Source organism: Pteropus alecto, unplaced genomic scaffold (genome assembly GCF_000325575.1).
Source record: "Pteropus alecto unplaced genomic scaffold, ASM32557v1 scaffold7, whole genome shotgun sequence".
NCBI classification, from domain to species: Eukaryota; Metazoa; Chordata; class Mammalia; order Chiroptera; family Pteropodidae; genus Pteropus; species Pteropus alecto.
In genome coordinates this window covers 20,894,253-20,907,239 of record NW_006494614.1, presented here as the reverse complement: position 1 = coordinate 20,907,239, position 12,987 = coordinate 20,894,253, and the positions used below count along the sequence as shown (strand labels likewise).

The window sequence follows — 12,987 nt, the reverse complement described above, 5'->3', positions numbered from 1 at the left end:
GGCATTCTTTCTAAAAACGCTGTTAGGATAAATCTTCCTCAAAAATCATGTTTATAAATGTCTCTCACACACAAGCGTGCACACACACATAGGAAAATAATGAAAACTTCAATGGGCTAGTGAAGAATCTATATTTTTTAATCAATTTGTGTTTCCAGTAACAGCCACCTAATCAGTTTAATGGCCACCTAATCAAGATGCTCTGTTGATTTCCAAAGGGACATGGAGTAGAAAAACTAATAAAAATGATCTTTTTGTAAGAAGACACAAGAACACATCTTCGCCTTGGAAAAGAAAATTTTGCCTAGTTAAAAAGTTCTGGATTAGGATCTTAATTTTAACTTTCCTACAATTATGTCAATAAAGAAACTGAAAATATTACATGCTTTTTGTAATTTAGTATGTGATATGTTGAGTTCACTTTAGAATAGTTCTTGAGAATTTGTTTAATATTAGACATTGACAAATATTCAGATAGTTAAGAAGGACAAAAAAGGAAATGGTACCTAGAACTCATTTATATCAACTTTACATGCTTTATATGATGCTGATTCAGAGAATAATATTATTTTCACTTTCTATTAATTCTTAAAAATAATATCGAAATATTTCAAATGGGCCATTTTTTAAAATACTTTCACAGGAGCAATTGTCTTTAAAGATTTTTGTTATTGTAAATAAGACATGGTAGATTTGATGTTGATACTCATTTTAGATTTTTTTTTTTTACTCTTTTAAAAAGGAAAAACTAAATTTCATATTAAATGATTTTATGATGTCTTTATCAGTTTCCTGTTCTTTTAGTTGGCATGGGAAAGAGATACATGTTAAAAGTTTGGGGAAATAATTTGACGTTAACTAAACCCAACCTTGTGTAGTAATTGACATGTTAGTGCCAGAAAAGGTAATCGATTAGATAAAGAACAGTGAAAACACTTGTAATGATAGCTATGTCAACTTAAGCCATTCATTAATTTAAATAAAGGCGTAGAGGTGAGCATATGTTCCTGAACCAGATCATCATAAATTTCAATGATAGAACAGATGTGATGAAACTGAAAAGAGATTTGAAATTTTTACTACTTAAAAAAAAAGTTTACAACCATGCCACCCTGAACGTGCCTGATCTCGTCTGACATCGGAAGCTAAGCAGGGTTGGGCCTGGTTAGTACTTGGATGGGAGACCACCTAGGAAGACCAGATGCTGTAGGCATTTAAAAAAATTTTAAAAAGCTTGAGAAGAATAGACACTTTAGTCACTATTCCTTGGAGAATTGGTTCAAATAATTTGAAGGCTTTTTTTAAGATGGGTAACTTAGCCTGAAAATAAAAAAAATGCAGTTTTATGATGTTATTGTTGCTTTTGTTTAATGTAATCCACCATTTAATCACACGAGTCAAGTACAGAAAAACTCTATGACTGAAGGGATTTTTTAAAAGAATTCTTAAACCCACCTGACCCTATCGCAAAACTGCCCAGCCTGTTCTTTGCATGTGCCTTCAGCTACTCATGCTGGATTTAGCTGTGTCTGCATTTCAGAGGAGAGCTGTCAGTTGCATGGTCAATGTGTTTATTGTTACCAGGGTTTTCTGATCACCATAGTTCATTATTTGATTTGCTTTCACGTAACACAGACATAAAGCGTGGTGTCTTTTTAGAATATCATTTGTTAAGCAACTTGGCATGGAAAAATAAATGTTACTGTTTCTTATTAGCTCCAAAATACATATCCACTAAACACATTTGCTGTTGGCATGCTGCAGTTGGGGACAGTGGACACGGCGGTAAGTGGAAAGACAAGGCCTCCACTTTGTCTCAGATAATCCGTCTCCATGAGAACACTGCCTTCATGCCCACAAAGGCTGCAGCATGACTGCAGGTCTCAGCCTCACATTAGCTGTTCCACATGACTCCCCTCAAACCATCGCCCTTCATTTCTTCGGGCCCTGAAAAATCCTGGGCCTCTCACTCAATAATAAATGGTGCTATTTTCTAATGAGTAACACAGTAATTTGTAAACAAAATGAGAACACAAACAAAATAAGTGCATAAAGCTTCATATAGTTCATTTGATTCCCACAAAAATCCCTTAGCTATATTGTTATTTTTGTCTCTGCGTGAGAGATATGGACTCCAAAACCCAAATCTGTTAGACTCTAACCCGCCCTTCCCACCACATCATACCACATCTCTTGATTAAAAAGCATGGAGATGCACTTTGAAATTTGTGGATGTTATTAATGCTTCCTTTTTCAACCCACAATAGTTCAATCCTAGCTGGCATCTGAGGACTGAATGTCTGAACAAATATAATTTACCAGTAGCTGCCACAGCAAATCAATAACCTGTCTAATAACAGGAAATTGTGTTAGTGAACATAACGTTTCATTCCGTTGATCAGTCATCACATTCATTACATGTTGGAATTGTTCTAACCTTGTGTGGTTTTATCTCTTAAGAATGAATGAAGGCATAAAAGAAATGTAGTGTTAAGTGTTGTATGTTTAATATTATGTATGCAGTGCTATCAACTGCTGTGAGATTGCATGAATTTATGGATATCATAATCTTGCCTGGACTATAAAATGCATGCAGAATGTAGTAATGTATGTATATGTAACCGTCTCCCTGTTTTCCTATAGAAATGTTTAGAAATTACAAAAAGATATCCTTCCCCTCCCCCCCCCAAAAAAAACATTTTAAATCTCAAAAGTTGAGGTTAAAGCTAAAATCTATTTTGAAAGTGAGTATCAAATCAGTTCTTGGTTATTTCCAGTGTAATTGTATTCATACTACTGTACTTTATCTCAGTCCTTCTATGATGAATCCAGGAAAGGTGTGTATACCTGTAGTATGAGATTGACTTCAAATGAATGCAGAGAGATTAAACAAAGCTCAAATTTTCAACGAGGGGAAAATATATTTATGTGCTCCTATTTGCTGAAAACATTTTACTTATTGAAATATATGACCATATACCATTTCGTCAAATTATTTACCCAGGTGGAATGGAAGAAATTGTTTGAAATGGAATAATTGTGCCTCTGTTGTCCACAGTCAGAAGCTAAGTTTTAAGGAGCGAGTGCGCATGGCTAGCCCGAGAGGCCAGAGCATTAAGAGCAGACAAGCCTCGGTAGGCGACAGGAGGTCCCCAAGCACCGACATCACTGCCGAGGGCAGCCCTACCAAAGTGCAGAAGAGCTGGAGCTTCAACGACCGAACCCGTTTCCGGCCCTCGCTGCGCCTCAAAAGTTCTCAGCCAAAACCAGTGATAGACGGTAAGCCGTTTTTCCGTAGCCATTTTTAATTTGATAGGCTATAGTGAGTGAGATTACGAAGTAATTAATTCTCCATGGTACCACTTAAAGATAGAAGGAAACAACCCCAGAGAAAGAATTGTTCGTTTTATTGGAAATTTATTCCTTGCCTTGGGCAAATGTACAAAACATACATTTCCTTTTGGAAGCAACTTTGGCAGCTAAATCTAAATTTCAAAGTAATAAAACAAAATGTTACTAATCCTTCACTAGTATCTACAACACATCATTATTTCTCAGACAAGTTCTATATCAAGATCAACGTGACTGGCCTGATGTATAGGTTATATTTGACCAGCAGAGGCCCAGGGCCCAAAGACGAGCAAGTACTCTGAAAGTCTTGAAACACACTAAGAAGGGTGACAGCATCTTCCAGGACAATGATAAAGGTGCTATTCCCCTTCAATCCACCACTAAATCAGAGACCACTGCTTATCTTCCTTAGAAAGATTCCCGTTGAAAGTTCTTATCTAATGATAAGTGGAATCCAAGTTCTTCTCCCAAGAGGAATTAACCTATTTTATTTATCATTCTCTGTGGCAGAAGTTTACTTGCCAACACATTTTATTGAGTGCCACATAACTTTCGTGCTTATAAAATAAAATATTTTCTTTTTCATTTATGATTAGCTTGGCTTTCCCTTTAAGTATGCCCCCTGGGATCTCTTCTACTGGGCAAAGAACCAAAATCCAATAGCATCTTCCATTGATGCATAAAAACTGCAAAGGCTATCAGTCCTTCTGTTCTTGTTCCCAGCATAACCTGTATTTTCCCAGGCCCTGAAAGCCTGAGGGATAAAACTAACAACCAGGGTCACAACCATAGTGCTCTCAGGCTCCCTGCTGTGACATCACTGGACCCTCAGCCCCAGGGTCCCTCCCAGTTCATTCAGAAATCCTTGGGGACATGTCCCACTCTCAAGCAAGCAATATGAATCCCCTCTTGCCACTTCTTCATTCTCTGCAACCCCACGGGCGCCATGCTCTCCAAGTAGATGCCTAGCGGCTGACCCAATGTGACCCCTCCTGGTGTGGCTTGCAGCTCCCATCTCGGCTGCAGGATGTGCTGATCCTGCCAGGCTTCTTGTCACCTGCCACTGTGCTAAGATAGGAAATGTCCCCTCCACCAGCATGGGACACTCCCCCATCAATCCCTGAGTGTCCTGAGTCCCTGGCAGCACAGATTTTCAGTGTCCTCTGGTTTCTACAATCTCCTCCCTCGGAATTGGCTGAAAGCCCATGAACAGCTGAGTCAAGAGTTACCAGTTACAGGGCTTTATGTTGCCCTCAAAATAGACTTTCTGGTTATAAACGAGTGCATCGTTTTGGGAAAGCAATTTGGCAACATATATCAAAAGCCTTTAAATATGTCTAAGCTTGGACACATCTCACCCACCAATTCCTTTTCTAGGATATAATCAATAAAATGAAATAATATCAGACATTAGAATGATGCTATAAACTTAAAATCATTGACATGAAAAGAAGATCACAAAAAGTAAATTATTCCATTTTTGGTGTGTGTGTGTATAAATTCATGTATTTATAAGAAAAGGTCTAGAAAGATTTACATTGCATGAACAGTAACCTCCAAGTGATGAAATCATAGTTATATTTTGTTTCTTCATTTTGTCCATCTGTATTTCCTGTTATTTCTACAAGGAGCATGTAAAGCTTTTGTAATAAGAAAGCAAAAGTGGATTTTCTACTAAAAACTCGGGCCTTCCTTTCACACACTGCCCTCTCCCCCTTCCCAACTCTGGGGGCCCTTGTTCTAACTAGTGGTCACCAAATCCCTCTCTCTTTAGGTCGATTTCCTCCCAAGTAGGAAAAGGAGCACCAGGTCTTCCTACTGGAGACCAGCCTTCATGAATGTAGACATGGATTGTCTAATGAAGTTTAACAGCTCTTATTAAAAATAAAGCTGCCGCATTAGGTTTAGGGCTGCCATAACAAAGTACTTAAACAACAGAAATTTATTTTTTCACAGTTCTGGAGGCTGGAAATCTGAGATCTCCTTGGCTTGTAGATGCCCACCTCCTCCCTGTGTCTTCCTTTTATCTTTCCTCTATGCATGTCTATGTCTAGGTTTCCTCTTCTTATAAGGACATCAGTCATACTGGATTAGGGACCATACAAATGACCTCATTTTAACCTAATTGTCTCTTTAAAGACCTTATCTCCAAATAGAATCATATTCTGAGGTACCGCGGATTAGGACTTCAACATATGAATTTTGGAGGGACACATTTCAGTCCATATCAGAGCTCCAGCCCACTCACATCACAGCATCCTTAGACAGGTTGGGGTATGCCCATATCATCAAGCCTAGCCCTGGGTTCACATTGTGCTAGAAACACATACGTTACCCACAATGGGTCCATATTCTTCCAAAGTAGGCTTCAAGCATTCGACTCTGTGCTGTGAGGTCCCTATGGTGGGCTGAACACATCTAAATATAAAATTCTTAGAATCTGGATTCTGAATATGAAAAATGAATTTTGCTTGTATATTTGGCCAGAGGGAAAGCATTCTTCAAAGACTCCTAGAGACAGCACTATCCATCACAGTATTTTCGGTTAACTCAAAGATGTCTCAGAGGTCAGACAGAAACAGAAGTCCTATTCTCTACCAGATCACAAACTGGAAAGGTCTCCTGCCATACATCATTCCATACAAGTGCAGTCCTGTTTCGTTAGTGAGGGATTGCTTTTCTCTGGTTGACGTCCGTCTCAATTGGTTCTGAGTTCTCCAAGTGACAGGAGGCCTGATTGCTCTTCTGTTGAAGTAGTTTTGTTGGCTGCCCACATGAAGAGATCATGCTTCGTTTGATCTAATAGTTCAGAATCTTTACGTCTGATTTAACTCAACTTTAGGTCTTGGAAAAATGGAAGTTCTCTTTTTACAGGAAAAAAATAATAAAGTAACTTTAATTGAAGTAAACTTCACTCATATATTTTTATTTATAGTCCCTTTCCAGGTTATAAATATTTCTAAAAATCCACTTACCATTCATAGAAAATAATATGTAACACTCCGGCCAGCTCCCAAATATTCCAGATCTATTTGCTTATTTATTTTAAGGGTTCTTTTCTTCTCCTTCTCTCTTTCCTTTACATATTTTAGACATTTCGTTGCCCATTAACAGCTCAGGGAGAGTGGAAGAATAGCAAAAAGAATAATGGAAATTCAGGTTGGCCTTTAAGTTAATAACCATTACATTTGGAAAATAATGGGCCTGTTATTGAAAGATACTATAATAGAAAAACAAAAGAAATTTAGGAAGAAGTAAACTATAAAGAACTGGTGCAGTGTTGCCATAGCGAATTTATTTTGACTGACATGATATGAATAGTATTTTTAGTTTTTAAATCCAATAATAAGAAATAAAAATGTTTCAGTAGTCAATCAATGATATTTAAGACTCTTCATGTAATTTTTTTTAATTAGGTAGGATATGCCTTTTTTAGATTCTACTGGTAAGTGAGATCATGCAGTTTTTTTTTTCCTGTGTCTGTCTTATTTCACTTAGCATAATGTCCTCCAGTTTCATCCATGCTGTTGCAAGTGGCAGGATGTCTTTCTTTTTTAAGATGAATAATGTTCCATTGTATAATTATACCATAACTTCATTTCACTGTGTATATGTATACCAAATCATCATGTAGTACATTTTAAATATATACAATTTTATTTTAAAAATAAAATAAAAAGAAATTAGGTAGTATAGAAAACATTTATTAGATCCTTCTCTATGGCAGACATTGTTCTAAATGCTCTACTATTATTTCAAGTAATTCTTCTAATACCCTTGTGAAGTAGGTTCATTATTATCCCTATTCTATGAGTGAGGAAACTGAGACTGAAGCTAAGTAACTTTCCCAAAGTCTAACACATATAAGTGAGGGAGCCACAGTACACACCTAGGAGTCTAATTTCACAGTCCTCCTTTAGGACATACTTTCAGATGTGCTCCCAAATGTCACATCAGTTTCCCTTTAAGCATCTTTCATTTCTTCTTTTTCTCTGCCATCCCTCCTCCCTCACCTGCATTCACTCTTCTATCTTCAATTGGTCAGATCCCCTTGCCATATAAATCATTTGACCTTGCCACTATCCCATCCTATCTTTCTCCCAACCCAGTGCCCAAATCTCTGAACTATATCACCTTCAAAGACTGCCAGAGCTAAAAGATTAGGCAAATTGGGGAAATGACCTTTAGATGGCCCTTCTCTGTTTTGATCAAATATCTGGGAAGAGGCTCAGAATAGCAGTCATGCTGGTCTGTGTTCGTTTACACAGGGAGAGAGGGAGGTAAATGATGAAATCATCTGAGGCCTGTTTCAAGATGGAAAAGGTAGTGTCAAGATATAAATGGCTGTCAACAGAGGACGAGCAAATGGAAAATAGTAGACGACAAGAAAAAGGAATACCTAGCAGCCAAAATCCACAAAAGTCCAACTAAGGTAGAGCTAGAAGAAAGTCCAGATTTCTGGTGACTAGTTTGCTACCCAGGAGGGCTATACTTGCTGGACCTTGCTGTACTTGGGAACACCTTTCAGAATTACACTCAATACAATAATCTTTATAGAGGAGGATAAGGAGGTAGCTTGAGATAGCTCCACCCTGTAATGCTCATACATTATATCTCCCACATACATGTATAACCTGCATGTTTTAACATGTTTAACATTTTTTCCACTTAAGGGGAACATATCGATTCTGCTGAGCAATCCTCAGGGCCCTTGCTAGCTGCTATGGGAGGTACATCCTCACTAGATGTCGATGAGAAAGAGTAGCCCGATCTGGGTACAGGAGATGTGAAGGATTCACCTGAGCAGAGGCTGGGTGAGCTGAAGATGCGGAATACCTTCTAAATCATGGGTGTCCCTTGAGGCCAGTTTGTTCAGGCACTGCTAATTAATCTCTTCTTTCTTCCATGTTCCTTTCTCCCCTCAGCCAGGTAGGGTGCATTCGGTTGCAGGGCACAAAAGAAGCAGATTCAAATACCTTAAACAAAATGAAATGTATAAAACCACATCAAAAGAAGGTCAGAGGTAGGACATCTCCCAGCAAGGACCGTCAGGATCCCGGCTTCACTCTTCTATGATTCTCAAGTCTTCTTTCAACTCTGCCAGTCTTTGTGCCTGCCTCCCCCTCAGGCGGGGAGCAGGATGGCTACAGCAGCCCCAAGCATCTTATCCAGACACAACACTTTGAGAGGTAGAAAAGGGACCATCTTATGTTGGTATCTCCTCTTAAAGTGAAGAGGATTGTCTATTCATATCTTATTTTTGCAGAATTGGGCCTCATGCCTGAAATAGTCACTGGTAATAAGAATGGGCATTGGTGGTCACCAGTCAGGATCCAGCACCCAGATCTGGGGCCAAACTCCCTTTGAAGCACATAGGTCAAAGGGGGGTGACTGGATAGATTTGAGGACTTATGTTCAGAGATCGGATATTGGGAAGCAACCTCTGATCGTGTCTCATAGAGCCAAGAAATTTTTTCTACTTCGTGGTGAAAGTGAGGAGGAAGAATGCCCACACACCACCACCAAGAAAAAACGGGCCCAGTTGCCTCCCTCACCTCCTCACCAGCCCCAGCACGCCTCACTCCTCAAGCTGCTTGCCTTGGAGACTCCTTTTTTTTTTTTAGGCTAATGATAACTAACTTGGTCTCCCCTAAAAATAGTAAAAGAGTAGAAATGCACAGAGTTCCAAAACCCTCAACTACTTTTGAAGATATTAAGTACATCCCCTTCCTCCCTTCTTTAACCTCTGTCTTCTGGGTCCATCAATCTCCTAAAACTCTTGTTTGAGATTATCAATATTAAGTTGATGAGAATACTGACAAAAAGGAAGCATTTTAGTGCCGTGGTTTTGACAACTATCTTGACTAACAGATTCCTTTACCAACAATGGATGTTTTCTTCTAAGTAGTATAAATCGCATGCTATCGATATTTTATATTTGTCTAATTTATGCACATAGACCTTTCATCTTATACTAATCCACTTTTACACTTATTTTCTAATAGCATCTTCCTCTCTCATGTTTTTCTCAGTCTTCCCAGCAGACATTTTTGATGTTAGCACAAAAAAGGCCAAGCACTGCATTGCACTTAACATTTTTCCTGGTTTTCCGTTTTGATGGCCCAGCTTCAGCTAGACTTTGATTATAATTTTCCTCAATATGTGATGCTTCCTGGCACTTTTGGAAATTACGTGAAAATGACTCTGCATTGCGTTGACAGAAATAATTCTTGTTAAAACAGTATTTTAGTCTACGGCCCATGCTACCCTGAACAAGCCCGATTCCGTCTGATCTCGGAAGCTAAGCAGGGTCGGGCCTGGTTAGTACTTGGATGGGAGACCACCTAGGAAGACCAGGTGCTGTAGGTGTAAAAAATTTAAAAAATAAGAGATTGTAAGATGACCAAAAAAAAAAAAAAAAAAAACAGTATTCTATTAGGGCTTCGGCTTAATCTGTTTGTACACATCCCTGGCAGGGAAAATCCTGACTAAGGAGCATCCCACTCCTGTGAGCTGTACCAAAACCTGAGGATTTTCTTTCACAATGAAGCAAAAGGATTTACTGAGAATGACTGGACTCTAAACTCTGGAAATCAACACTCTGTAGCTCTCTCCATACCTGACTTAATAGTTAGCATAATTCTATGCAAAAGCCTACAGAGGATATTCAGTGGGATTCTGAAACACGCTTTCAGTTTTTCTTCACTAAAGAATTCGTGAAAACCATTACCTTGGAGGAATTTTCTGAATTTTGGTCCATAGGTTTCCTTTTCCTTTAGTCATACAGGTTCCTCATTCAGTCAATCAGTAATTTCTTCGTTCAAAGACATCCTAGTCCTCTCCTGTGTGTCTTATACTGTTCCTGTCCCTCTAAGATCTACTTCTGTGTCCCAAGGCTATTATTATTAGTATGGGAAGGGGGGTGTAGAGAAGGAACGTCTCAGTCTCTGGTCATAAAACTCTAAGCAACTAAGTATTTATTATATTTCTGGTAAGCGTTGCTTTTTCCAATACTTTTTGTGAAATGCCTGTTTCTGGTTTTTAATTACTTGGGAAATATATTTCCATTTTGATTGAATCTAAGTTTCTCCTGGATTTCTATTCTATTCCAAGTACTTTTTGTATTATAGAACAGTATTTCTGTCCAGATATTTCTAGCTTCTGCTCCAACATTTGCTATCACCCTAGAGTGATTAGAAAAAATATATTTTGTTCCTACTAGTGGGAGAAATAGTTCCCTGCTTAAGATATAAGCTGTACATGGATTCCATCTCCTCCCTTCCAGCAGAATCTGAGCTGCAAAGTGACCTCTAAGTACAACTTTAAGCCATACCTTTCTGGCTTCCACAGATCCAGAGTTTATTGAGAAATCCAGGGTTGTAAACTGGAGCTCTGAATTCTGTTTCAATAGCAGAGCGAAATGTGTGTGCCTATGTACACTGGTGCTCTAAAATGAATTAGAATGCTGTATTAGTTATCTATCGTTACATAACAATCTGCCCCAAACTTGACAGTTTAAAACACCAGATATAATCTCACAGTTTCTATGGTCAAGAATTCAGCAGCAGCTGGGCTGGATGATTCTGGCACAGAGTCTCTCATGGGGTTGCAGTCAAGCTCTCTCTGGGCACGAAGTCTTCTCAGGGCTCACCTGGGGGAGGATCCATTTCCAAGCTCACTGGAGCATTTGCTAGGTCTCATTTTCTTGCTACATCAGCCACGCCATAGGTTACCTGAATATCCTTATGACATGCAGATAACAAAGAGAGAGTATCCAAGACAGAAGCCGCGGTCTTTTATAGTCTAACCTCATAAGTGACATACCATCATATATGCTAGTGGGCACACAGACCAGGACTGGTACAAAGGGGTAAATACCAGGAGGGGCTGGCTACCCACAAGTGCTTTTAAATTGGGTATGTCTTTCAAGTGGCAGATTTTCACCACTCTCTACTGTCTTTCCAGGAACCCCAACCACCAACCTCCACCCCTTTCAAATGTTTCCTTTACCTGCCTGCCTCTAAAGGCATTTAGGTTTGTGACCTCTAGTTTGACTATTTCATGTCCAGTATTCTATGTATTATAATTTAAAAAAAAAAAAACAAAAACAAAACTCAACCTTAATCGCCTTAGAACTACACGATTATATTCCATTCTTAGTATGTGTTCTAACCTCTACCCCACTGCTCTCTTTTTGACAATGTGCAACCAGGCTTCAGCTGCTTCAGAAGGTTGAAGAGATGTTCTTGGTCACTTCAAAGGGCAGGACCAGACCCAGTGGTGTACTACCAATTTTTATCTCAACATCATGACAGCCTAGCAATTAGAGGCCCCACACCCAAGGAATGAAGTCCGTCATTGAAAATCTTCAAACCAAACATGGATGACCAACACTTGGGAATTTCTGGGCCTTTAACAAAATCAAGCTGACAACCCCTAAGAAATTTTCTTCCAAACCCAAGTTTCTGAAACTGCTGTCTCTTCCTTGGCCATTACCTCTATCTTCCCTGGCAATCCCAAACTGGATTGGGAGGAGAAGAGGGAGGGAAATATTGGCTGAGGAATGACAGGGACACATTTTCTGCCCTGACCCTAGTTTCATCTCTCTTTGACACAGAGAAAAGTGATTTCTATTGCTTCTTACCTCTCACTAGTCTCATTCTTCCTCTTCCCTTTTCACTGTCAGTTGTAGCCCTTAATTTCCTGAGAAGTGTGTCAAGTGTCGTTATCCTCTTATCATTATGAGGTATATGTGTCTGCTCCATAGTGGAGCATTCACAGAATTTGAATAAGTCTTCAACTGGTGGATTTCAATTCAAGTCAGCAAGTATTTGGGGGCTGCTACTCAGGGCTAGCATCTTCCTGGTCACCAAAGGGAGCAAAGTGAGTAGACACGATGACTGCCACTTCAAAGAACCTGCCATTTATCTGTAAGATTTACCACCCAGCCCCATTCTACTTACAATATTGATTGAAACAGGGGAAGGAGGAGGACAAAAGGCATCTTTTTCCTCTTCAGACTTCACACTTTTCAGAAATAACCTGTGAGGGTGAACTCTGAAATTCTCACGAAATAAGCACAAAGTTACCCATTACACAAATCACAGAATTTAGCCCGTATTTAAGAGAAGCACTTTGCAGCTGCACGGTGATTTTTTATTCGTAGATTTCAAATTATTTCCTTCAAAGGCATACTTAGTTGTCTGCTTCACAAAGAGAAACCAATATGACACAATTTTAAAATTGTATTTAATCGCTTTCATGGTGTGCTCTACTTGGTAAAGAAGAAGAAAAAAAAGAAAAAGGTTGGGGAAAGGCCAGGATCCTTTATCTGCAACGGATGGCTGACACAGGAAAAAGACACGTTACCCAGGCTTTGCTTTCTGCAGTATGAAACTCACTTACATTGTCCCAAATTCCTTTTATTTTCAATGTCTAATTTTTCCCAGCATTTCTTCTCTTGCCATCTTTTTCCTCTGTTGCCATGTACAATGCATAACAACAGTTCCTGGCCTCTGAGAATATAGGAACCTCAGAAGAATATTACCTAGGGAAAATTAATCTCTGTACCTCCAGTTACAAAGTTTCATTTGCACATGAAATCCTTAATTCCCAGTGGTGAGAAATTTGCATCTT

General features: G+C 39.0%; 1 protein-coding gene and 2 pseudogenes across 1 annotated transcript in view; all 3 read left to right on the top strand.

Moving 5' to 3' along the window:
• KCNQ5 (potassium voltage-gated channel subfamily Q member 5) overlaps nt 1-12,987 on the top strand; it is a 451,205-nt gene that overhangs the window by 400,060 nt on the left and 38,158 nt on the right. Inside the window, 1 exon segment of the mRNA XM_025042894.1 lies at nt 3,059-3,279. Within this exon segment, the coding sequence (XP_024898662.1) occupies nt 3,059-3,279 (221 nt within the window).
• LOC112474708 lies at nt 1,095-1,213 on the top strand (annotated as a pseudogene).
• LOC112474637 lies at nt 9,601-9,720 on the top strand (annotated as a pseudogene).